Source organism: Fonsecaea pedrosoi, assembly GCF_000835455.1.
Source record: "Fonsecaea pedrosoi CBS 271.37 unplaced genomic scaffold supercont1.6, whole genome shotgun sequence".
Taxonomy (NCBI): domain Eukaryota; kingdom Fungi; phylum Ascomycota; class Eurotiomycetes; order Chaetothyriales; family Herpotrichiellaceae; genus Fonsecaea; species Fonsecaea pedrosoi.
The window spans coordinates 522,193-545,384 of NW_013550610.1; the positions used below are offsets into that span (position 1 = coordinate 522,193).

A 23,192-nucleotide genomic window follows, 5' to 3' on the forward strand; every position below is an offset into this window, starting at 1 on the left:
ATGTAAGATAGGTAATGAATGTGAATGAAGTCCGAAAGGAATGACAAGAAGTGAAGGAGTGTCACTGGCATCACGCTACCGCTACCGCACCCTGTGTTGGGACATCAGGGCTCGCTGTCACGCGTCGCTGCCGGTACCGCGATCAAGTCACTTTTCACAAGCACAAACAGTTGCCTTCCCTTTTCTTTTCTTTTTCACTCTCACCTTTGTTGTCCCATCCCCAAAACTTCGTCATCGCCTTTTGAAACACCGCGAAAATGGCAGAACCCGGCGGTAGCAATCAGGACAAGGTGAGTTGTTTGATCCATGGCCTCTGCGTCCCCTTCGCGACAGTCTGCGCGCGCACAAAGAACCCATGTTGGAGTCGTGACTATGAACGGGGCGGACTCAGCGCTGACAACGAATGACATGTATAGGCTCAGCGACCACAGATGCCCGTTGGAGAGCCGCTCGATCAGACTCCCCGCGCCGAGCGTCTCCGCCGTGGACTGGCCCTGCACGAGGCGGTCATGGGCGTGGAGCCTCCCCGACGACGACTCACTGGGCTGACTCCCGTCGCGCGCGACAAGTTTGGCGTGCCGCTGGTCATGTCGAATCTTCCGCAGAAGAAGGCCGGGGCGCGCAAGCGCAGAATCCAACGGCAACAACAGCAGCAGCAGCAGCAGCAGCAGCAGACGCGAAACCAGCAGCATGAGCAGCGTCAGTCGGCTGCCTCGATCGCGCCGTCGCGACCTTCCACCCTTTCTTCTGCGCCGGCGCCGGCCCTTGTGGCTGGGCCAGCAGCACCAGCAATGTCGATGTCTTTGCCTGCAACTGCTCGTGCACCAGCACATATGTCGACAGCACCTAAACCTACGCGTACACCAGGGCCTTTGTTCGCGACGACTCAGACTCAGAAGACTCGACACGACACACCCGTTTCCAGTGACTTTGTTGGTCATCATGGTAACAAGAAAGTGAAAACCACCACAACCACTGCCGCCAGTGATGATACCGGCAACGTTGTCGGGGTTCAAAACCCAGTTGGAGGCGCGCGAAGCGATGATGCCGACGGCAGAAAGACAAAGGGAAACTCTGGAAACGTGACCAAGGGACCACGACAACAAAGTGGCGCGGAGCAGCAACCAGGCAAACTCACGCTCATCTCGGCCGAACAGCTGCATGACTTGCGCGCCGACCTGGTGCAGTCGGCGAGGGAGAACAGCGACCTGCGCCACGAGGTCGAGGTGTTGGAGCAGAGACTGGCGCAGACCGAGGAAGAGAGGCAGACGTACTGGGCGTGCGGGATGGAGTGGGCGAGACGTGAGAGGGCGTTGGTCTTGGAGATGGAGTTTTGGAGGGAACAGGCGAGGAGTGCCGCGACGACGACGACGATGACGACCACCACCACGACGGAGCATTATCCCGACGATATGGGCGACGTGGACAACACGGGCGCCATAGGTGGGCCGGTGCAGTATGGATTCATTGGCGGTGGATATTTCGGTGATAACGATAACGGCCACGGCCACGGTCCAGCACAGCAGACAGGACTGGGGACCGAATATGCGTTCGACACCGACTTCGCGGCTGGCTTCGGCGCAGGTCCTGGCGCAGGTCCCGGCGCGGATCCTTGGACTGGCTTTGACGATGCTGGATTCGGTGCAGGCCCCGCCACAGGCACAGGCACAGACCCAGGGACGGGGACGGAGACCGGCACAGACTGTTACCTCGCCAATGCAGCACACGACGCGGACGAGCTGGACAAGGAGCGAGATGTCATGTTACGCATGGACTGAGACTTTGACGGATTCTCCCAAGGAGAGGGTTTTTTTTTTTGGACAATGAATGATTGTCTAAGGGGGGACGGATGGAAACCCAAAGTCCAAAGTCAAAAAGTCACTGGGGAAGTTGATCCTGTTCCGCTGTCAGGTCAGTCCCATCCTGGTCTCGGTGTTTGGTGTTGGTATTCAGGGTTTCAGTGTTTTTATTGAGCATGCGTCACGTTGGATGTTGGTGGTGGTGGGTGACGTGCAAGACTCCAAGAGCTTTGTTCCGGGGGAGGTTTTGGGGCACCCCGGGACCCTAACTAAAAAAGACATGCGTTGGTGTTGTGTCTCGTTGGGTTTAGGGTGGATATTTTGTCACTCTGAGAGGGGGGGGGGGGAATATGGCCAACAAAGAAACAAAATGAACGAACAGACACACCCAGACACAGACACACAAACGGACAGACAGACAGGCAGGCAGATGGGCAGATGGGCAGACAGGGGTTCGCTGAGAACGGGGTTTGTTAGGTGCTGAGAAACTGTCGGACAAAGCAAAAGTGCTCGGTCGGGATTTTGCTGGCAGGCGGTCTGGCTGTATGACAATGTGCCAGGCTAAAGTCAGTGTACCCTAGGAACCTGGTTTACCTACACAGTTACGAGGTACACAAGTAGTGTCCTATCCCGAGTGCCTGAGCAGTGTGGACTGTCGAGATCATTCCTCCGTACTTGGGGGGGGAAAACATCATAGAGTAATGCGCGCTAGAGTGACTACAAGCTTGGGACTTCCTCCCCGAAAGGTTCTGTTGTGGCGATGGCTGGGTAAGACTTACACGTATATGGTGTGTTTTGGCATCTTGGTACTTCTCCTCTCTGATGATGAATGGGGAAAGTCTGGCGACCGTATATGGCGGGCCGTAGTTTATCCGTGTCTTGGCGTATCTTGGCGGAGGGTTTCAATGCAGCACCCAAACATTCTCGCCACTTCGCTTTATCCTTACTGAGCGCCGCCCAGTACTGTGCAACTCGGGAACAGGAAGTATGCGCTAGTGATGGGTGATCTTTCAATCTGATCGCAGGACGGTCAATGCCTCACTCGTTCGATGTTCAGACGGCAGCCCTCTCCGTTCACAGGTCGACGGCGCCATGTCAAAGTGATCGGTTCAGTATCGACCACGCCCTTCTTCTGCTCCACAACTGATGCACTTCGTTCAGCGTTGGTTCAGTATCATGCATACATGGACAGAGATCTTCAGCTGGGATGGGTTGGGTATTCCAGTGCGCAATCGTCGAAGTGCCCGGTCAGGGGAAATAGACAGAAATTGACTGTTTGGCATGGCTCGGGCTTGGCGATCCCAAGGGTACCAGCACAAAGATGAACTATCCCGCATGAGGTGCTCGGAAGGCAGATAGGCATATGACCGGTTCTCCTGTAAGCTGAAGGGGCATGAGAGATTTGACGTTAGCTTTTGGAAGGGATTCGGTCTGGCTTCCCGCATCTCGTCCGTGAGGCAATCGTTGTGCTCGCCAGGAACTAGAGTCGGTTCGCCCCCATTCCACGTGGATCCCCAAGGTGTCTTTCACGGAGTCGGTTTCAGCGGGTAATGTTCGCAAACTTCCTCCATCTTCAACCTGGGACTCTGGTGGCAAGGTCAAGTTGACTCTAGCTCCTTAAGGATACCCACGAAAATCGACGAAGTTCGTTCACCAGACTCAAGTTTGTGGCCGCGATCGAGGAAGGATGAGTTTGTGTGAAGATAACCCTGGAGTAGTCGATCGCACCGGGCCGCGGATGGACAGTAGGTCGCCTGACAACACAGCGAGAGGTAGGGAAGATAGGTCGAACGAGTGATACAGTGACTTTGTCGATCGGGTCGCACGCTGAGCCAGAAAGGTGGTGAGGCTCAAAAGAAGCAAAACTTGAACGCAGCTGTATGCATCGACGTCATGTTGCAGGCCCAAGACAGGGACCCCTCGCTCTCTCCGCGCCACGATGGATGTAAGGGGTACTGGCGTGGTCAACTCAAAACTTCCTTCCACGGTATGAGGGTCTCTCGAAGTCTTGTAACCCAGGATAAAGAGTCTGAGCACACCGGGCTACGTAGTGATAAGCCTTGACGGTGGATACAGGGAAGATTGGCTGCCAGCGAAGGTCGTATTCACCCGTGCTATGTGGAAGGCTTCGTCACTGCACGAGATCACATGAACCTGGACGCCAGGTTTTGCACCGCTCTCAAATAGTCTCCAGAAACCAATTTCGCCGAAGACAGATCAGAAGGCCCGGATTCTGAAGGGGCTCTCGTCAAACTCGAAACCTGTGATCCTCACACGCCACACCCGGCTTCCTCGTCGCATAATGTTTCGGTGTCCGCTCTTCTGTTCCATATCTTCCTCTCCCATCTTGCTTTCCCTTGACTCGAACGCTCTCGGGCCGGTGCCTATATCGCGATCCTCCACACACTTGCGAACGAATTTGTGACTTCTTGTCAGACAGGATTTCAGCTTGGCAGCAATTCAGGGTTATTTTTCAGGTTTTCCGCCTGTCTTCGTTTTCTCACTCCGTCTCGGTTGTCTGGGGGGCAATCCCGTGAGGTTTGTGTTGGAGAGTAGCTGATGATCGAGGTGTGGTCTCAACGATGCCGCAGTATTTCACATCCAATTGTGGCGGAGAGTGGCCGAGACGAAGTATAGGGAAGGTCGTAGCGTGTCTATCATAGCTCCAGGGATCTGGTGACCGTAAATGAGAGAGACAGGGCCGAGCGTTGGGGATGATACAACCGTTGTCCGCCGGTAGAGACATTGTGCCTATTTGAGGCATCAGACGAGGAGCAGCTTGCGCAGATCTGTCATCTGGACCCGCTAGGGCGCTCACCGAGACGAGTATTTATTTGGAATGTGGCAGACGTGACTGGTTGTCGCAAAGATTTCACTCGACAGGATCTCAAAGAACGAGGAAAGCCGTTTTTGGATCCGTCAAGTTATTGAGCTGTTGGGTGGAAAATGAGACAGAACAGGCGTGACTATCAGTGATAGTGGGAGTTGGCAAAAGCAACCAGGGTTTTGTCAATGCATCACGGTCCTCATATGTAGCGGTTCAGGTTGTTGAGGACGAAGGCAGCCTAAGCCCACCAGTCTCAATGTGGAGATTTAGCGCCGCCGCGGAGGTCGGCAGGGGATGAAGGAACGCTGTTCTCTAGCAGCCAATCGGGCGTATTGGAGGTGACCGCCAATCGCAAGTATAGCGTGGACTTAGCTAGTTGGATCTATAGCGACCACAGCTAATCGAGCCTATGATCTGTCACCACTAGAGGACTTAAAAAAGGGGGAGATGGGGTTTGTGTCCATCCTTCCCCGTCCCTTTCCACCATATAGCCTCACAGCTTTGCTCTTCGTCCACCGTTCTCGGCGACACCTAAAATCAAGTTATTCCGTCACTCCGACACACACTTATCTCACCACCTTTTCTCCCTGTTTTCGCTCTCTCGAAGTTCTGGTCACATGACCCACTCGGCGCTACCTTCCCCGCCCACTTCCACGGCTCCAAGAGCACCTCTCCCTCCCCCTCTCTTCTTGTTACACAGATATAGCCCATTGTGGGTCCGTTTCATTGTTCCATCTTCGCCTTCACTTCGCTCTCAACACTCAATCTCCCAAAAGACCGAAAAACAGAGACAGAGCCATTAATTCTGGAGGGCTGACTATTCCCGTACACGCACCATCTATCACCATCCGTTTGCATTCCCAGACGGTAAGACACGCCCTACCCCTCTTCCACTCCAATTTCACCAAGGGTGAGACGTATTCGGTAGGGGAAAATAACAAAATAAAGAGTCCAAGCCCTGAAAAGGGGTGAATGAGTCAACAGAGACCTATTCGAAGACACAAAGACAATGGATTTGCAGGGGCGAAATAAAAAGCGCAAGACACCATGTGCGTACTGTGAAGGCCTGGGTAGAACCGGAGATCGCCGCGCAAAGAGTGAGCTTTTTTTTTGGTTTCTATGGTTTCTCCGTCTGATCTTTTGTTTCTTTTTGGTTTTGATTCGGGCGCCGCTACCAAGCGATACACGTGAGACAAATCGAAAGGGGCCTTTTCTGGGGTGTGGTAAGCCCGGACGATAACCTGGCCTATTTCTACTCATTTAGAGACATCAACAAAGAAACAAACTGAGTCCCAGTTTGTGACTGAACGACCTTTCAGCTGCCTCTCTGAGCCAGGTATGCAAGCAATGAGCCGTCCGGTCTCCTCCTCAACAGTTGCCTCAACCACTCTATGGGAGCTGAGGACGCACCGCGAATACATGCAAGGTGCAAGGTAAGAAAGAGATGTACATTTCCTCCGCTTCCACTGCCTTCGTTGCTTCCAAAGCCAGGCAAAATGAAGTGTTTGACCCGGAGTATGCTCTGCACTCCGCCGCACATCACATCCACAGACCGGATCTCCCGGGGCCATTGGGACTCGCCGTTCACACACGACGAAATACAGGCCACGACTGGAACCACAGCACTGCCCCGATTGGGTGTTTCATTGTACGCCTCTCCAGTGTGGGCCAGAAGTGTGTCTTGTGTCAGATTGTCAGAAGGCACTTGTGTGTTTGAGACAGGTCTGATGGCACAAAGAGGCCTGAACAAACAGTGAGAACATTGCTCCGGGCAGCGACGAGGTTTGTATACTGCTTTTGATATAGGTGGCACATATAAGGAACCCAGGCATGGCACTATGAAGCATGTCCTTCACACTCATCGTTCCACAATCTCTATTGAGCTGGCTCTCTTTCCTTTTGGCAGTGTATCTGTTTGATCTCCCAATCTACAATATCCCCTTGCTACACAAGCGTTGTTTCGAATCGACGTCAATGGAATATACCACTCAGATATTCAACGTCCACGACCTATGGAGTCTACAGAACAACATGCCCCTCAGAGAAGGTCAACAAGCGACACAAGACGGACAAGAAAAGCTTCTCGTTTTCCTTGTTTGTATTGATACCATGATCTCCACCATGCACGCTATCGGCAAAGGTACAGCCGACAAGTCAAAGGAGTCTCTCAACACCCAGACCCAAGACGGTTGATCACATCTGGAACCATCTCGGCCTTTTTTATGCCAGTATATCACTTTGGAAAAAGGAGTTCGAGGAACATAAGACTTTCCCCAAAACTAAAGCGGACGAATCCGATCTGAAAACAATTGGCATAGCCTTGGAAGAATTGAAGACGACAATCCTCGAGGCCCAACCAAATCTGAACTTAGAGAAAACGGAATGGGAAATCGCAACTGTCTCGGCCCTATGGCTCCTCATCGACTTGCATTACCACAGCCTACAACTACGTTCCACAGCTCTTGGTACAGCTCGTTTAGGTGCCTTCCAAGCAAAAGTGCTCGAGAAGCTGAAGCTAAAATTACCCGAACGGCGGAAAGTCAAGTTCAACCCAAGCACAGGCCTTCCTGCCACCATTTTCGTATGTGCTGCCGAGGAAGGAATGGTGTGGGGGGAATGCAAGATGCGATGGTCCCCGTTTGAGTCTGTCAGCAACGCCTTCGGCAAATTGCGTCTTGACCGTCTTGTTGGGGGTCTAGACAGCGAGTTGGACGACAAAACGAATACACTGGGCGCCCTTTTGGCAGGACAGCAAAAATATCGTTCACAACCCTGAGAAGTCTGCAAAGCAACAACCCCCAGGTAGGCTTGCAAGATATGATGACCAAGTCAAAAACAGCGGATTTACACCATTCGACCACGGAAATGAGCCGGGAGTAGCATATCGTGTTGGGCTTGATGCCTCGAAAGTGACGTTCAGTCCGTGTTCTCCGTGTCTCAAATGCTATCACTTGTTCAATTGGGGTGAGCGGACACGGGCAAGTCGAAACACTTTTTTCAGCCCCAACTTGAACTGCGCCGAAGACGACGTCCACATGCAGCTCGAACGTCGTCGCCAAAAGTCTGACGAATATGGACGAACCTCTGGAATCACTCCTTCACTCAACAACACAGAGGGACGAACTAGCTGGCCAACAACATTGACGGACACATGATTGGATGGGATGAACATGGCTTGTTCCTTCGTGGCTCTGCAGGGCAGAGACGCTAGAGAAGTGCTCGAAGGATGTACCTGGGCGAAAGTATTGACGTCGATGTTTCACTTGCCTCCACCTAAGCCGCAAATTCACACCAGCATGGAGTGGTTGGCCTTCGGCAACGGCCTGATCATGATCACTGAAAACGTCCGCAACGCCGACGAGGCAGATGGGGTTTTCGACAGGCACGTTCAAGATCAAGGTGACCCTTTCTCGCTTTACTCGACAAAAAGCCATGCTTTCGGGTACAATGCCACTCAACGCTTTTCCCGAGACAGCTGGACGTGGACTTGTCGCGAGGTGAAGACTTCGATTCACTTGCGGCAGAGGGCTAGTATTGACGAGGTGTGAATGTCCATTGTGGGATCGGAAAGAGATGGTGGCTTCCTGGAAAGATGTACCAGAGAGATTTTGTTAGATACTGTGACAATATTTAGAGGTGGATAAGGTTGCAGGCTTGGAAAAATCTACCTCGACACGAGTGTAGGGGCTCAGAGTATACATCAAGATAGAAACTATGCATTTCCTTAGCAGTTGCCTTTCCTCAGTCTCTCCCGTAACACTCTTTGGCGTTTTATTTGCGTAGTTTGCCTCTCGGGAGCGACAAACGAACATGTTTGCGTCAGGTCCATCTCAAGGCAGAGTATCGGAGGCGGTGGCAGGATGAGATCACCGGTGGAACGACTGGAGAAGTATGAAATAGAGACAAGGATTGAGCTGGGAGCACAAGAAGCGGAAGAGAGTAAGACATCTCAGTACTTCTTACTCTCAAGAACCGCCAATGGCGACGCCCTCAATCCCCGCAAAGAGGGATGTCCAGATCACTCAGCCTGTGAATCAATACATGCGCGTCACTACTTTGCATGGTACTCTATCTCCGCGGTAATCATGTCGAGCAGTGAGTGCCTGTTACAGTGACTTGCTCATGTTTGCATACTACAGGGAGAGTTTTGCAGCTTGATTTCTCGGGGGAAAGTAAAATGCAATCATGGACTAGATCTAAGATAGCGACAAACACAACCCGGGTTTGAGGCACCACCTTTACCCCCATATTCTTTCCACGTCGTGGGAAATGGGGGGAAGGCAAAAGGAGCAAAACACAAAAGACCCAGGTAACACTTGACCAATACACCTGACAGAACTCTTCGGCCTCCCTCCTCCAACAGCAAAAACACCAATACAGACTTGCTGCACAAAGATATTGACCCCATCCCCACCCCAAGACTGTTGGCTTCCATTGAAGTTTGACCAACCCCAGTAGGTGTGGACGAATCTTCCAGATCTAGTCGGCTGACGGATCGTTTGGTCCAGGGTCTTGTTGGAACTCGGCCGCAGCGTTGGATCCCACCACGAGCAGCTAAGGCCGCCGCTGGCTTCAAGATTTCCTCCCTGTACTTCGTCCAGCACTCTTTCACCGGCGCATATATCAGTGGCCGCGGGCCAACGGAGCTGTTCCAGGTAGGATCATACCCGTCCACGACCACTTGCGGCACGGGTCCGTTATCGTCGAATATGACCGTGCTAACGAGACCACGAACATATGTGCGCCGCCGTGCGATACGCTGCATGTCAGAAAATGGTATGCGCCAAGCAACGACAGGAGGTGCAGATTCGAGCGCGTCCCAAATTGAGTGGCGGTATACGCGTACCGTTACGCGATTCCCCTCACCGACGTTGAATTCCTCTTCATCGGTGTCCGTCCACTCTTCTTCCTCTGGGAACCGATCAAAACCATGCATAGGATAAACGTCGAAAACTATCCAAAAACTCTTGTCGACGGGATGGAGGAAGACTTGGAAAGGGGCAGGGTCCAACTCCCGTACATTGTCGGTGGCGTATGATGCACCGTACCTAACCTTGCCAATGTATAAAGCGTAATGTAAGGTCGAGCTGTGTTCCATATCACCTGGACTCCGGAGATGTTGAGGGGTAATAATTGGGGGTTCAAACTTGCACCAGCTCACTTTGTACGCTTCTCGGTCCTCCAACACGGCTTGCAGACCCCATTTCCGGTGTCGGCGGTGGTACAATTGTGGAAGCTCAACCATTGTGTCCCTTTCGAAATAAAGATACTTTCCTCCATGCTTGAAACAGGGCCCATGCAAACTCGTTAGAAACGCGGTGCATCGGAAGGCGAACACTGAGGGGGAACAAAACGGGGAGAAGTGGCTGTGGACTTGGAAATATATATATATTAAAATGCTGGTGTTCACATCACTCGTTGTGTCTGTGAATCAGTACACTGGAGCTACATGGGTAAGAGATGCGTCATTTGCATCTCACGTACACGATCATGCTGGAGCATCTGACGTTGCGCAAATCCAATTTTCAGACCCAAGATTTACGCTCTCCGCTTCAGCGCAGCTACCACGTTTCCAGTATCAGAGACCAATGTAAAGACACCATGTGTCGTCGGAATGGAGCTGACTGTAACCCGGCCCTCCTCTTTCTTCTTTGCGAGTGCTGGGAGAATGATAAGGACCGAGGACGCACCTCGCGGAAAGGAGCGAGAGGGAGGAGATCGGTTGGGTCATTCGGAGCTGACTGGACCGTAGGTTCTTTGAGCAGAAACTGGTCTGAACATGCTGTTTTGGACGAAAGGGCTGGGTTGCGATCATCGACGCCATTATCTCGCGTTTTAGGTAGTGTGAACCATGGAAGTCGGGTGGCGCGTCGGAACTAAGAGTCCACCGTGAGAACAAGCCCTGCGGATGAGCCATCTGTCGAAAAGCCGCTAAAAGTGAGCAGCTCATCTTCACACTTGCTGGTTGTAGTCTGGTGGGGAGCGCGGCTTCTGGGGCCGATGGCTGACTTTCAGTTTCCGATGATCCGATCCACGGGGACCACTAAAGGAATTCTCGGTTGATAAGCGACAAGCTAAAAATGACGTCTTGTAGACGACTCCAGGGCCAATGCAGTCCCGTCTCCTTGCCAAATTCCCGTGTAAGAAGTGCACACACGATTCGAGGTGCGCAGACAGCGGCAGGACGTCCGTGCTGCACGTGACGTCAACAACTTGCACTGATAGTCCTTCATGCTCGACCGGAGGCATTTCGTATATGGCTGTATGATCTGACGTTAGACTTAATTAATCCATTTCCTCTTGATCGTCTCCACATTGTGACATGTCTTGATGTTGTCTCACATTCTTGAATCGTCTCAAGTAAATGCCGCCGACAAGAAGGATGGATTATCTGCACGACAATAATACCAGGCTTCTGTCGTCGACGCGCCATTACCGGCGTGAACCCTTTGAGATGCGACCCACTGGGGAACACTTAACAGCACAGAGCACGCCTGTAGACCTAGAGCAGTCGCGCCTCCGCAGTGAAGCCTCTCGGGACATGACTGCGGCCTCGTCCCCCAGCGATCGCAATCAAGAACTTGAAGCTGCAGTGCGTCGCGTCCAAGGTTCCTTAGCCTCATGTTTTGTCGAACCATACTCCTGGGTGCGATTCAAGCTGACACCTGCTACCTACCGTCAACTCGTGGAATTCTTCTCGGACAACAAGCCTTTTGATACCCTACGGTGAGGTTTTTGGAAGTTTGTCCCTTCAGTGACTCGAAGCTAAACTAGTGTTTCAGGAAGTTTTACTCCTTCTTCGAACAAGAGTTTGCGATGGGCCTCGAAACACGTCTCCATGCGGTATTCAGCCAGATGATCGCGATTAAAATACTTAACCAGCTGCGTGCATCTCAACACCCCTTCATTCACGAGTTTGTCAAGAACATTGAGAGTACCGCTTCCGCCGCAAATACCCTGTCATTCCACGGATACGCCGAGATGGCCACCGAGAAGGATCCAAAAGGGGACGCTAAAAAGGAGCTTGAATGCAATAAGGGGCCTGATAGTTCTCTACATCACGAATCCGCCAGATTTCCGGGTATCGTTATCGAGGTCGCGCACTCACAGCGAAAGGAAGACCTTCCCATCCTTGCAGAAGAATATATCGTGGGTAGCAAGGGCAGTATCCGTTGTGTTATTGGCTTCAAATTTCCATACCCAACAGGGAAACAGGCTACGGTATCAATGTGGCGATCAAAGTTCACTCCCTCAGGAACAGGGAAGGTGAAATTAGCCGTTGAGCAAATAGTGAAAGAAGAGGTCAGTCGGCTGGGTGTTTCTACAGTTTCAAGCTGACCAAAATTCAGGTTTTCTGCGACAAGAATGGTGTCCCAAATACCGATTTCTCAGGACTCTGTCTCTCCCTTGAGTATCTCGCACCAACTAGGGCGATAGCTGAACAGATCAATGATCTACCTGAGCACCTCACCAAGGTTCAGATCACACCATCACAACTCTGTACATATTTCGAACGGGCACTGAGGCATCAAAACAGCAGTGAGCAGGGTGTGGATTTTGTCGACGACGAAGTTGAACTGCCACAGCTACAGCATCCTCGATATCCTTCCCCAGAAGAAGTTTCTGGCGCACGGTTGAGACAATTCGAGGAAGAGGAGAAGAGGGAAGAACTGTGACAGGAACAGGAGGATTCAGAGTACAGGGAGGACTAGTTTCACAATCTCAGGATCTGCACTCGACATCGACAACAGCTTGCTGGAATATTGTGAGGCGGATGGGGAGGAAAAGCAAGAGCTGAAGGCAGAGGCCCGTGCAGCGGGGGGTAAGCCACGGATAGAAGCAGCCACTGCTGCCCAAAATCGACAGGGCGAGGGAGAGAATTTGGTGGTACTCCGTGGTCGGTGCGCGAAAGCTCGTCCCAGCCTGGGATTTTCAAAGACCGGCATGTTCTCTCGGTCCTTTCCAGGGCGGCAGGGAGGGCAAAGACCACACCATGTCGTGGAACTACCTAGTTAATCAAGAATGACCAGTTCCAGCGTCACATCCATTGACCCAGGATCCTTGCTTGCAGCCTCGTATTGCCCTCCAGAGAGCCTTTCAATCACTGGTAACTTGTTAATCTGAAGTTGATTCTATCGCTAGTATCAAAGCGTGACAAGATAGTGGACACGTGCCAGCCCCCCATCGCTAAATAGGTGTGGCCATAAGATGTGCATACGTGGAACAAGCTCACGGTCTCCACCGAGAGTTTCTCGGTTTACTCTTGATGCGGGCGATGGTGTTGATTGGATGTCGGTGGATGGCTGAAAAGAGGAGGTAAATACCATTCACAGAGTGAGGCAGAATACTGCGGTGTGACTGGCAGAGATGCCAAGGACGTGTAATGACCGTCACGCTAGTCTTCGGCCGAAGGCCTTCGGACTAGCGCGAGTAGGGCCCTGTAAATTACTCGAAGGTATATAGTTAGACGGTCCCCAGGACCTAGCTGAATTCACCATGTTCCTCCATTGAGTCACAGCGGCGCTCTGACATGATCACGTGAATCGCCAACTCCGCGAGCCTCGCCGCCAAAGCTGACACGTTTGTCGCGTTGTGGTGTCTGATATCTTGTAGGGTCCTTTTCTAGGTAACGCAAACATTCTTTCTAGACTCCAGCTTGACCACTATCCCAGAGCCTGATTGCAGCTGCCGCCGCACTGGACCCTTCAGCCAAGTCGTCTCGCGCATACGTACCTCTTTCAAGCAGCTCACGCGCACCGTCTATGACTCCAGTCATTCTCCAGGGACAAGTTTCTGAACCACTTTTACTGGCTCGCTAACGCAACTCTTCGCCATGGGCAAGACGCACCTAAGTCGCATGTCACCCCTATCAAGCCTTGTCTCGCTCTGACAATCGACGCTTCTACCATATTGGAACAAGTACCATTTTCGAGGTTAACATCAAGATAGTCGTGGTCAAGAACAGAGGCCCAAGGAGAGCCTCTCAAACCGCCCCCCCCCCCCCCCCCCCCCCCCCCCCCCCCCCCCCCCCCCCCCCCCCCCCCCCCCCCCCCCCCCCCAGACCCTCACTAGCTGCACTACCCTGCGCCCTGCGCCCGAGCCTCAACCGCTCGAGCTTCGCACCCATTCGTACCTCAGGAACGCTGGTCCAGCCATAATCCCACCAGGAGAGATCTCATCGCAGACGGCCTTCACCTCTATCAGCTTGTTTCCGCCTTGATTCGCGCTCTAGGCCTTGTGACCAGTGCGGAGCCATGGCAGGATTGAAGCGCCCTCTGCCTTCAGCAATACAGGACGCGATGACGATAGCGGACATGCAGAGACTGGGCGGGCAATATGTCGGAGAGGGCGGCACTGGGGCCGTCTTCTTGATCAACGGCGTTGCAGTCAAAGTTGCGTACAACGAAGATTACTCTGTGAAAATCCAACATGAGAAGAATGTCTTCGAGCGTCTCGGCAATTGTGACGGAGTGATTGAGTCCTTCGATCTTCAAGCCCCGGGCATTCGAATGACTTATATGGCAAACGCTGATCTTCGCCAATTCCTCGCGCGAAATCGAACTCTTGATTTCCCGCCTCCCACGCTACAGCTTTACTGGTTTCGCCAGATGACTCGCGCTCTTGCTGCGGTCCACGAGCGCCGCGTCCTTGTCGCTGATATCAGCGCGAGAAATTTCCTTGTTGACAAAGACCTGTCGATCAAGTTATCCGACTTTTCCGAGTCATCCATTCTCGATATCGACTGCAATGTCCAGACTTGTGACGATAACGGTTACACCATACACACAGAGATTGGTCAGCTCGGCGCTGTCTTCTACGAGACCATTACAGCAGACAAGTGCAGCTTTGATCTTTATAAACACCAGCTTCATGGAGCCTCGATCGCCGAGTTCCCACTAAGAAACGACCTTCCGAGCACCCAGGGGCTCTGGCTAGGACATATTATCGAGAAGTGTTGGAACAAGGAGTACGCGACCTGCCATGAGCTGTCTGCTGCGCTCGAGTCGGGGGAGCTGGTGAGAGAAGAAGACAAAGGTCGGCCGGATCGGGCCGTCATCAAAGAGCTGGAACAGTCTGTACAGACATCCTTACCACCCAACCGAGCTCACGGCAGCCACTGAAGCACGACCACAGGGTCGATTGCAGCACCACAACTTAGTCATATCAACCCTTACTTTTGACGTGTTGTCTCTCCCGCTGCGGTCTTTCCTCCGCCAGAATGCCGATTACGTTGATTACTAGGGACCCTACAATGCATTATGCTGGCTTTTGTCCCGGCCTCGGGCGCCTTCTCCCGCCAGACCGAAATGTGGATTTCGCTGCTCCAAGCTGGTCCGTCGACGTCCGGGCACAGTACCATTAGATACCAGTGGCGTATGCTGTCCATTCAATAATACGTCTCACTATCGCTTGGTAGTATCGTTATCAATAGCCACTTTTGGATCTGCGCAGCATCTCCGTATTGTCAGGCTCCGGGCATACCTTTGGGTGGGAGGCTGGAATGTGCTTGACACGAAGAGAAACACAATCTGAACGAGGACACGTCTCTCACTTACAGCGGATTGACGACACATATCCTCTGGATAGTGTTATCAGCGATGGCAGAGAGTATGGCCTTCACCATTGTATAATCTTCGACCGTTGATCACGGCAGTCAGCGAATGGACGGATATCTTCCACGGCAATATTGGCGTCCTAAGAAATGTTGCAGCAGCCCTAAGCCTGGCACGAAGTATGCATGTGCAGGCGCAGATACTACGGCACGAGGGAAATGATGCCCAGCTCTTCGAGATAGGTTCTACAACACCTATTCCGAAATCCAGTTTACCTCTTGACCACGAAGCTCAGAACCTCACATTATCGGAGCCCTTCTATTAATGAATCCGCGCTTTTCATTTTGCGGAATACTGGTGCGCTGTCAGCGAACAATGGTCCCAAAAACAGTGTGTCTGTGGCGAACCACATGTCTTTTCTGCAGCTTTCCTGAGCTTACCGGCTATACATGTCAGGCAAACACAGTATCGGGTTCTCTTGCTGATGAGCGCGAAGTCATTGTGCTGGAGATGGGACTTCTCTTATGCTCCTCTCTGATTTGATACCCTGCGAAATCAAAGACCGACACTCATCAATGCCGCGCCAATATGTTTCAGGAACACTGGGAAAGTATGTCCAGGTTTGACGATATTTTGTAATGTGGCGTTGCTCCCAGGCCACTTAACCAACTGAAAGCCTCTCGAATATCATGCACAGAGCTCTTCACAAACAAGCCTGTCGGTCGGTCCTTGAACATTCCCTTTCCTTTGCCAATGGTCGACGGTGTCAAGAAGCTTCCACTTCATCTTATTGATGAAATATGTTTTTATCTCGAGTCCTTTCTCAAGTTCGTTGCTCTCATTCAGTCCACATTGGTTTCTTCAACATATGGCAAAGCGTGGACATTCTCATTGGAATAATGCCCTTGAGGTCAAGCCGACCATGGCTTTTTTCATGAATTTCGACGATTGGAGGCACACCAAGGCCAAAGTTACGGCCTTGTTTGCTATCACCGTTATCTGTGCAGCCGTGCAGCCTTGTCAAACTGTCATAATTTGCTTTCGTATCAAAGGGAATAACACTCGAGGTCCGTTCAAGCTCTTGATTAGGCAGATAACTTGGCCTCCCATTTGTATGCTCATGTTTCTGTGTTTCTTTTCAACGAGAAAGAGAAACTGCAAACCGACAGTGTCCGCTGAATCAAGGACTCTCTGTTCCTACTCAGTGATCCAGTCATTTATATAAGGTCCTACCCTCGTCTGAAGGAACGATAGTCTCTACGGCAGGAAGCTACTAATGAGTCCCGAACATATCCCTTCGAGCTCCATCCCCGAGATGAACAATCTTTTGGGTTCCAGGCCTTGTGTCCAGGCCGCGGAGGGTCTGTACTTGGCCTATTTTATTGACCTGCTGACGAATTTGCGCCCATAATTTCATCTACCAGCATATTCGCTTTCACGACCTGCAACCGAAAATGTCCTGCATGTTTCCTCTCATACGAACATTTTCTTTCCGCGCCTTGGGAGCCTGAGCGACCGTGATGTTTCGAGAAGGCTCGCATCGAGACTGTTGTGATTTTCTAATGGTATGTGGCCAGCGCGACATGCCTGTGTGCCATTCTCATATACCCCGACAACAACAGGGTGTCCCTGGCGAGATTTCCGTGCGACAAACGTGTCTGACAACATGGCGGTTGAACGGGGCGCTATCTACGACATTGATATTTGATGACAAGCTTTACGTGTTTGTTCGAAGCTCGCTCCAAGATCACGAGGTCAAGGACAAAGGCGGTTAGAACCAATTTCCCATCACTGGGATCATTGAGTTATGGCGGGGCCCCAACAGCTATCATTTTCAATTGCTTCGTCATGAGCTACACTATGCAGCGATCATCCCCAACTCTCGTCTCTGTGGTATCTATGATACTTCCAGGCTGTCTCCCGACGTCCTGATAGTCTGTCAGTGCGTGAATGTCATTCTGTGAAAGGTATATGGTGAGATTCATTTCGCAAGCTCCCGATGCCTGACTTTCGCTCCTCATCGGTATAACTCGGGGTCGCCCCATCCCTAGCCGCGTGCTAGTACAGGACAATGCCTTCCATCGCTGCGGATGTGCAGATGATGCCACGACCGGCTCGTTTGCGACTTCCTGGCTGCACAGGCCTGGATTCGGCATCACGGATCCGATAAGTCGCCTTGGACTCGTTCGTCGTGCTTGGAGAAAAGATGCCGCCAGAACGACAGATAAGTCTATCCTCTGAGCATCACTTTCGGTAGACTAGACTTCACGTCAAAGGAACGCCAAGTGTCCGCCTCGATGTGGTGTCGGAGTCAAAGAGCAGGGGTTAGGCGGTGATGGTGGAAGTCTTCGATCAAAATTTGCTGGCTGACAAGTCACTCCAAAGGGGCCCCCGGACGTCCTGAGCTTTGATGCTGTATGAGACTGATAGGGGAGTAGGCATCCTAAATACAGAACCCAACACATCGTTGTATGAACAAGCTCATTATCGACCAGTTTGTTGTAGAAAGAGAGTTCAGGGGACTATCGGGTGGGGCGTGATTCTGGACAAGACGAATGTGATTGGCTCCGGTCTGAACGTCTTCGCTTGACGTCAACCACGATCTGCCGCGAGCTTCCGCTCCTTCAGTGCAAACGACACGTTCCGTAGTTGATTTCCCAAGCTGAAATGACTCTATGGTTCCAATAGGGAGTTTGTGCGGTCGACATTTTCTCATTGAGAAGGGGCAACTAAACGACATGATTGGCAGCCTTCAACGCTCTCGACACACCGCTCGCAACAATACCTTGTTAGTTGGACGCGGTCTTGCGATTCCTTCTGTGCAAAACTCTATGCAGACCAGGCAGGTACTTGATTTTTCTGCTATGCACCTTCGGGTGTTGCCATTCATGATTACGCCCAGAGGATAGCTCGGGCGGTGATCCTGACTCCTACACAAGGGGCGACTAGCTCGAACGCGACTTCTTGATACGTCATCTTCGACTCGGAAGCTCTTCTGCCTCAAAATAGTTGAAAGGTATCCTAGTACATGCTCCGTTGTCGATCGAGACAAGGAAGAAGGCGGTTATTAACAGATTCTCCATGTTGAGTTTTTCACCATGGATAATCCGAAGCGTCTTGTTGCGAGATTGCGATGCAGCATAGCAGGTCCGCCGAGTTCGAACACATATTCCAAAGTTGAGCAGCAAGAATCGACACGTGAGGGGCCGGTCCGGAACGAATCAACCCGCCCTCTGAGCTGTGCAGCCGTTTGACCTCCTTTGGCGCCGTCGAGAGCTGCAGTCTCGACTTATTCAGGGCTCGTTTCTCGTCCTATATCTTGGCGGCAGATGGCTTCGACTTGCGTTTCCTTTTTCCTGTGGTCGAGGGACCCTTTTCGACTAGACAGGATTGTCCATGACACACGGAATCCTCGGCAGGAAAGACTCTTACACCAACGCACGGTCTTCTGGACTCTGCCTTGTCTCCTTAATCCTCACCATCCGAAGTGTCCTCGTTCACATTGTTATACCAAGGGTGCTTGCAATCCGTCAAGTTCCGGTTGATATCCTGTTCCCGAAACGAAAGGTTTCCCATTTGCTGGCCTCCTGCTCCGCTCAGGGGGATGAGTGTCATGCCGTTGTTGAAGGAGGCTAGTGATGGCTAGCCATGAGGTAACCTAAAGAGCGTGCTATTAGTTCGAAGTCCGCTTCCGGTGCTTTTCCCTTCCAAGGCCTGTGTGCACCCCCCGCAATAACAAGACTGTTTGGGTATTTTCGAGGAGGTGGGAAACCCGCCATGTCAAGAAAGGAGCGATTTATGTCCCAGTCATGCTGCGACCTTTCTCTTATGCCAAAAGCCTGCAGTTACTAGACTAGCAAGATCACGACTGGGATAACGAGGGAAGAGCTCGCCGTGATAGAGAATAAAGGGTTGTTGGCAGGCTGAGGAGGAGGCGGACACTCCGCCAGCAAGATTCCGAGAAGTTGAGCTGGCAGGCTCTCTGGTCAATGTCGCTCATTCTCATGAAGTCAGTTGCACATTCCGTCACATGGCTCCGTCTTTGTTATTGAGGTTGAGATCAACTGAGGCGGGTGCTTGTCGAGCAGATCGCGGTCCAGTGACAACGGCATCTCATGGTGTTTGACGACGAGGATCCCTGGAGAAGGTGCATTTGACAGGCCCTAGGGGCATGTGAATAGTGATCATGTAAGTATGCAAGTGCCACCAAGCCAAGATCTGCTCAGCATCAAGGTGAAAGGTGCGGTATGGTAGACATGCTCGGGCCCTAGTCAATATCAAGGCAGTGCCCCTCGCCGCCCTATGCTTTGCAGAAAACCCGAGAACTGACCGTCTAAAGCAGCGATCATATGGTTGTGCTTTGTAACTGCGGACTGCTCTTGCTGTGTTTGCTCCTCTCCTCATCACACGCCGACTGATCATGTTCATAATGCGTCCTATATGCAGGCATTGTGGTTGGTTTTCCTTGTGGCTGTCTTCAGGATGCTCAATGTCCGCAAAGCCCTTCTCTGACACTGGCTCGTCGCCCATCTCTGCTTGATTGCACGCCGGCCGTCGCTCCGAGCCGATCGATCCCTTTCCTTTTGTAAGAAGAGAGAAAATGGACCAGCCGTCGGGTTGGCCAAGAGCAGATGCAGTGAACAAGAACAAAGTGCACCGGCACAAGTGTCAGGAACAAGTGCCTGAGGCACTGTGTCATCCTCCTTCACGTCGCCACGATCAATCCCCTGAAGAAGCTGTTCACATAGATCTCCGCGGATCTGCCACGAGCAGACTGACTTTGGTGGAGTAATTGTGATAACGCCCTGGGTAAGGATGGTAGATTGTGCTATGATGGGTAACAAGTCGTTGCACGATACTCACCAGGACACAGGGGTTTCTGAACGAGGAAATCGGTGCATTGTCTCGCAATCGTCAAGAGAAAGGTCTACCTCCTTCATAAGTCCAAATACCTTGATCCTCGATACACGCAGAACTCGGCTGGTGAGACCGTGGGTTGTAGGAGTGCCTGTTCCGCGCTGCCGGCCATGTTGACTACAGGTAGTCGATAGGTGCCCAATCAAGGATCCTAGGACATTGACACATGATATCTCTCCGATCTCGATATTCCCAGAGTGATTGGCTCTTAAACTTCTGGCTCTGCGGTCGATTTCTTGTCCATACTCTCTTGCAGCCCACGATTTTTCGCCGATCGTGTCAGCGTCAAGGTTGGGGTCTGGAAATCCCTAGTGCCGCTAACAGAGGTGGAAGCAGACTCCGGGCATGTATCCTGCTCATCCATTTGTTTGACCTTCCTCTAGTGACGGAAGCCGCAATTCCCCAGCCTCAAAGCCGATTGCGTTGGCGAGTCTTATGGATGAAATCGAGACCGAATGGGTAAGCAGCCCTCACTTTTCGTCGTTCGTGTTGACTGACAAGACTTCAGGTATTGATGCCTCAGAACTTCCCGTCATCCGTTGTACCTCATGTTCGTCATGCGTACATCGTCTCAATTTGCTCCTCGGGCGTTGCACGGGATTCCTTTTGCTTGAAAAGATCTCGAACGAACTCGAACGGATCCTCGTTTTACAAAAATGCAACGTACATCAAAGAGTCACCCCCGCAGTAGGGAAGGAGCCGGTACCATGTCCTGGTCGTTGGCCGGCCAGCATATGCACAAATGAGTCGAAACAGGTTTCGCACTCCATCAATGCTCATGAGGAGGAGCTCTCTCGAGCTTGAATACTCCTGTGGCTCGAACAGGATCTATACCCATCGCTCGGGGCGTTCACCCACGTCGATCTGACACCTTCGACTGTACGCGCTCCGTTGGGAGATTGCTTCATGCGTTCTTTCCCACTGTTCTGCCTCATAGCGATGTTCCGTTGGAGGCCAATACTCTCAAGCATACGATTTAATGGTCTTCCCAGAACCTGCGTCGACTTCGGATCTAGCATTAATCCGACATTCGCCTTTATAGAGACTACTGTCCCTCAAAGGCTCGACGATACCGAAGCAAGAAGCCCTGCTGAAACTGCCGGCCACCGACATCCGGAGGAGAAGGTGACAGTTGGCGCCTTCATTGAAGAGACTGTCCTGCTCCTCTCGCCCGTTTTGGCTGGGTGATGGTTGTGTCGAACAAGGTTAGCGGTACCTCGACAGATTCCGTGGCTAGTGAGCAATTCCGCAGATGGGAATAGAAAGTGTGTGATTTACCGGCCTGGTCCCGAGGCTTGTCCTCCAGTGACCGTGGACTGTTAAACATGTCCAGTCAAGTGCGACTTTGCAGATGTATTGCCACTTGACCCAGCCCCCGATGTGGACACGAGCAGACAAAATTTGGCAGGACTGAGAGCATGTCACTGTGCCGTTACAAGAATTTGGACATGGATTGAGACAAGGGGGAAGCCATTGACGATCCAAGATCCTGCTTAGGGAGGTGTTGCCCTCTCCTGTCAGCGACGAACTGTCGAACACTTTGGCATTCTCCCCAGAGAAGCGCTCCGATGCTGCTGCCATACGTGTAGTTGACCGGAATGTGCTCTGCACTCAGTACCAATCGGAGCCTCGTCATCGAATTGGAAGGACTCGCAAGAGCTTTTCGTGGTAGAACAGTCGGGGAGCTTCACTTCAGTGGCTGCTATGTTCAGAGTACTGGTAGAGAAGTAACAACCTTTCCTGCATTATCGGGACTCGTCGTCCTCGCGTCATTGACATGTCGCAACAACATGTTAACTGTAATCAGCCAGGCTGTCTGAGCTATTGATGACACTGGAGCTCGAGGACTTGTGATCGTGATGGCGTCCCGGACGGAACAGGATGGTCGACAAGATGGACACGTTGAGGTGCTCCAAAGATACACGTTCTGGCGACCCACAAGATGGACTCGGTACCGATCTCGACTCTCCTGCCCCTGCAAGAACATATTGGAGCCGCTCTTATCACTCAAACAATATACTTCATGCCGGCCAATTACAACGCCCGGAACTCGATTTTTTGGACAGATTCGTTACATTGGCTGGGGGAATACGACTCGTCCGGCCCTTGTGCTGGTATCTGCCAGATGCATCGCTCGAGGACTCATTTGAGGGTCTGTCATGGTATCTATCTTCACAAGAAGCAAGGAGGACCTCGCTAGAGTAGGATGACTCCAGCACATCCCAGGTTACCGCACCGCCAGAGCAGCCAGCAACCAGCTTGACACCTAGTCCGGTCGAAGTGGCCAGTGTTCTGTGCCATATGGTCCCCGGCGGAATAGTCTTTGTTAACACGATGGTTTTCTGATATCGCATTGAGTCTCTCGTGACGCTCGCTACAGATGCTATGTGATAGGACTCAACTGTGTGCACTTCCTGGTGGTCTATGCGGGGCGGACAAGGACCCTACCTACTGACTCCCGGACAAGGCGGACAAATTGGAATCTGCTCGTGTGTGTTCGAGGAGTGAGATGAAGAGCTCGCACAGTCCAACTTGAGGGTTGGCTTACAGTCCAGCACCACTGAATACCCACCTGCTTCCGACTCTGCAGCGCGAGCATGGCTGAAACACCGCTGACAGAGAGCTCACCGAGATCTGTGCATCTGTGACTGATCAGGTTCCTAAGAAAGGAACAATTGTCGACACCAATTGCGGTCGAGGAGCGATCAAGTCAATGGCGCCGGGAGGTCTTCAGCGATTGTCCCAAAGAGATGTGCAAATCCTACATAAATCGTACAATGCCATTACACCTGCACTACACGTCTCGATATACCCAAAGTCGGCATCACGAGGCTGATGACCTGAACCATCGAGACTTTGCAGCCCCCTTGGCTCTATTCTCCATCCATTTCACTCAAACGACGATGCAAAGTACGTTCGGGAGCGGTACCGGCGTTCCCACGATCATTCCGAGCCTCTGCAACCCTATTCGTCCCTTTTCGCTAAATAGCGTGCGGCGCAAACAAGATCTCTGACCGAGAATCTTCGGAAGCAGTGTACATGTTGTCTAGTGCCTTACAGCACGCGCGAAAACTAATCTGGTTGTTTCAAGATCAG

At 52.0% G+C, this 23,192-nt stretch overlaps 6 protein-coding genes across 6 annotated transcripts; 5 read left to right on the forward strand and 1 right to left on the reverse strand.

Moving 5' to 3' along the window:
* Nucleotides 1-257: 257 nt before the first annotated feature.
* Z517_09151 (uncharacterized protein) lies at nucleotides 258-1,778 on the forward strand (the record flags this gene model as incomplete). Its single annotated transcript, XM_013425061.1, has 2 exons — nucleotides 258-290; nucleotides 417-1,778. The coding sequence occupies 2 exons, from the start codon at nucleotides 258-260 to the stop codon at nucleotides 1,776-1,778; spliced, it is 1,395 nt and encodes a 464-aa protein (XP_013280515.1).
* Nucleotides 1,779-6,657: 4,879 nt separating this feature from the next.
* Z517_09152 (uncharacterized protein) lies at nucleotides 6,658-7,402 on the forward strand (the record flags this gene model as incomplete). The annotated part of the gene is made up of 2 exons (XM_013425062.1): nucleotides 6,658-6,779; nucleotides 6,805-7,402. 2 exons carry the CDS (start codon nucleotides 6,658-6,660, stop codon nucleotides 7,400-7,402), a joined length of 720 nt encoding a protein of 239 aa, XP_013280516.1.
* Nucleotides 7,403-7,922: 520 nt separating this feature from the next.
* On the forward strand, nucleotides 7,923-8,174 carry Z517_09153 (uncharacterized protein; the record flags this gene model as incomplete). The annotated part of the gene is made up of 1 exon (XM_013425063.1): nucleotides 7,923-8,174. One exon carries the CDS (start codon nucleotides 7,923-7,925, stop codon nucleotides 8,172-8,174), a length of 252 nt encoding a protein of 83 aa, XP_013280517.1.
* A 931-nt stretch (nucleotides 8,175-9,105) lies between these two features.
* Nucleotides 9,106-9,871, reverse strand: Z517_09154 (uncharacterized protein; the record flags this gene model as incomplete). The annotated part of the gene is made up of 2 exons (XM_013425064.1): nucleotides 9,106-9,180; nucleotides 9,239-9,871. 2 exons carry the CDS (start codon nucleotides 9,869-9,871, stop codon nucleotides 9,106-9,108), a joined length of 708 nt encoding a protein of 235 aa, XP_013280518.1.
* Nucleotides 9,872-11,442: 1,571 nt separating this feature from the next.
* Nucleotides 11,443-12,302, forward strand: Z517_09155 (uncharacterized protein; the record flags this gene model as incomplete). The annotated part of the gene is made up of 2 exons (XM_013425065.1): nucleotides 11,443-11,928; nucleotides 11,976-12,302. 2 exons carry the CDS (start codon nucleotides 11,443-11,445, stop codon nucleotides 12,300-12,302), a joined length of 813 nt encoding a protein of 270 aa, XP_013280519.1.
* Nucleotides 12,303-13,880: 1,578 nt separating this feature from the next.
* On the forward strand, nucleotides 13,881-14,747 carry Z517_09156 (uncharacterized protein; the record flags this gene model as incomplete). Its single annotated transcript, XM_013425066.1, has 1 exon — nucleotides 13,881-14,747. One exon carries the CDS (start codon nucleotides 13,881-13,883, stop codon nucleotides 14,745-14,747), a length of 867 nt encoding a protein of 288 aa, XP_013280520.1.
* Nucleotides 14,748-23,192: the final 8,445 nt, after the last annotated feature.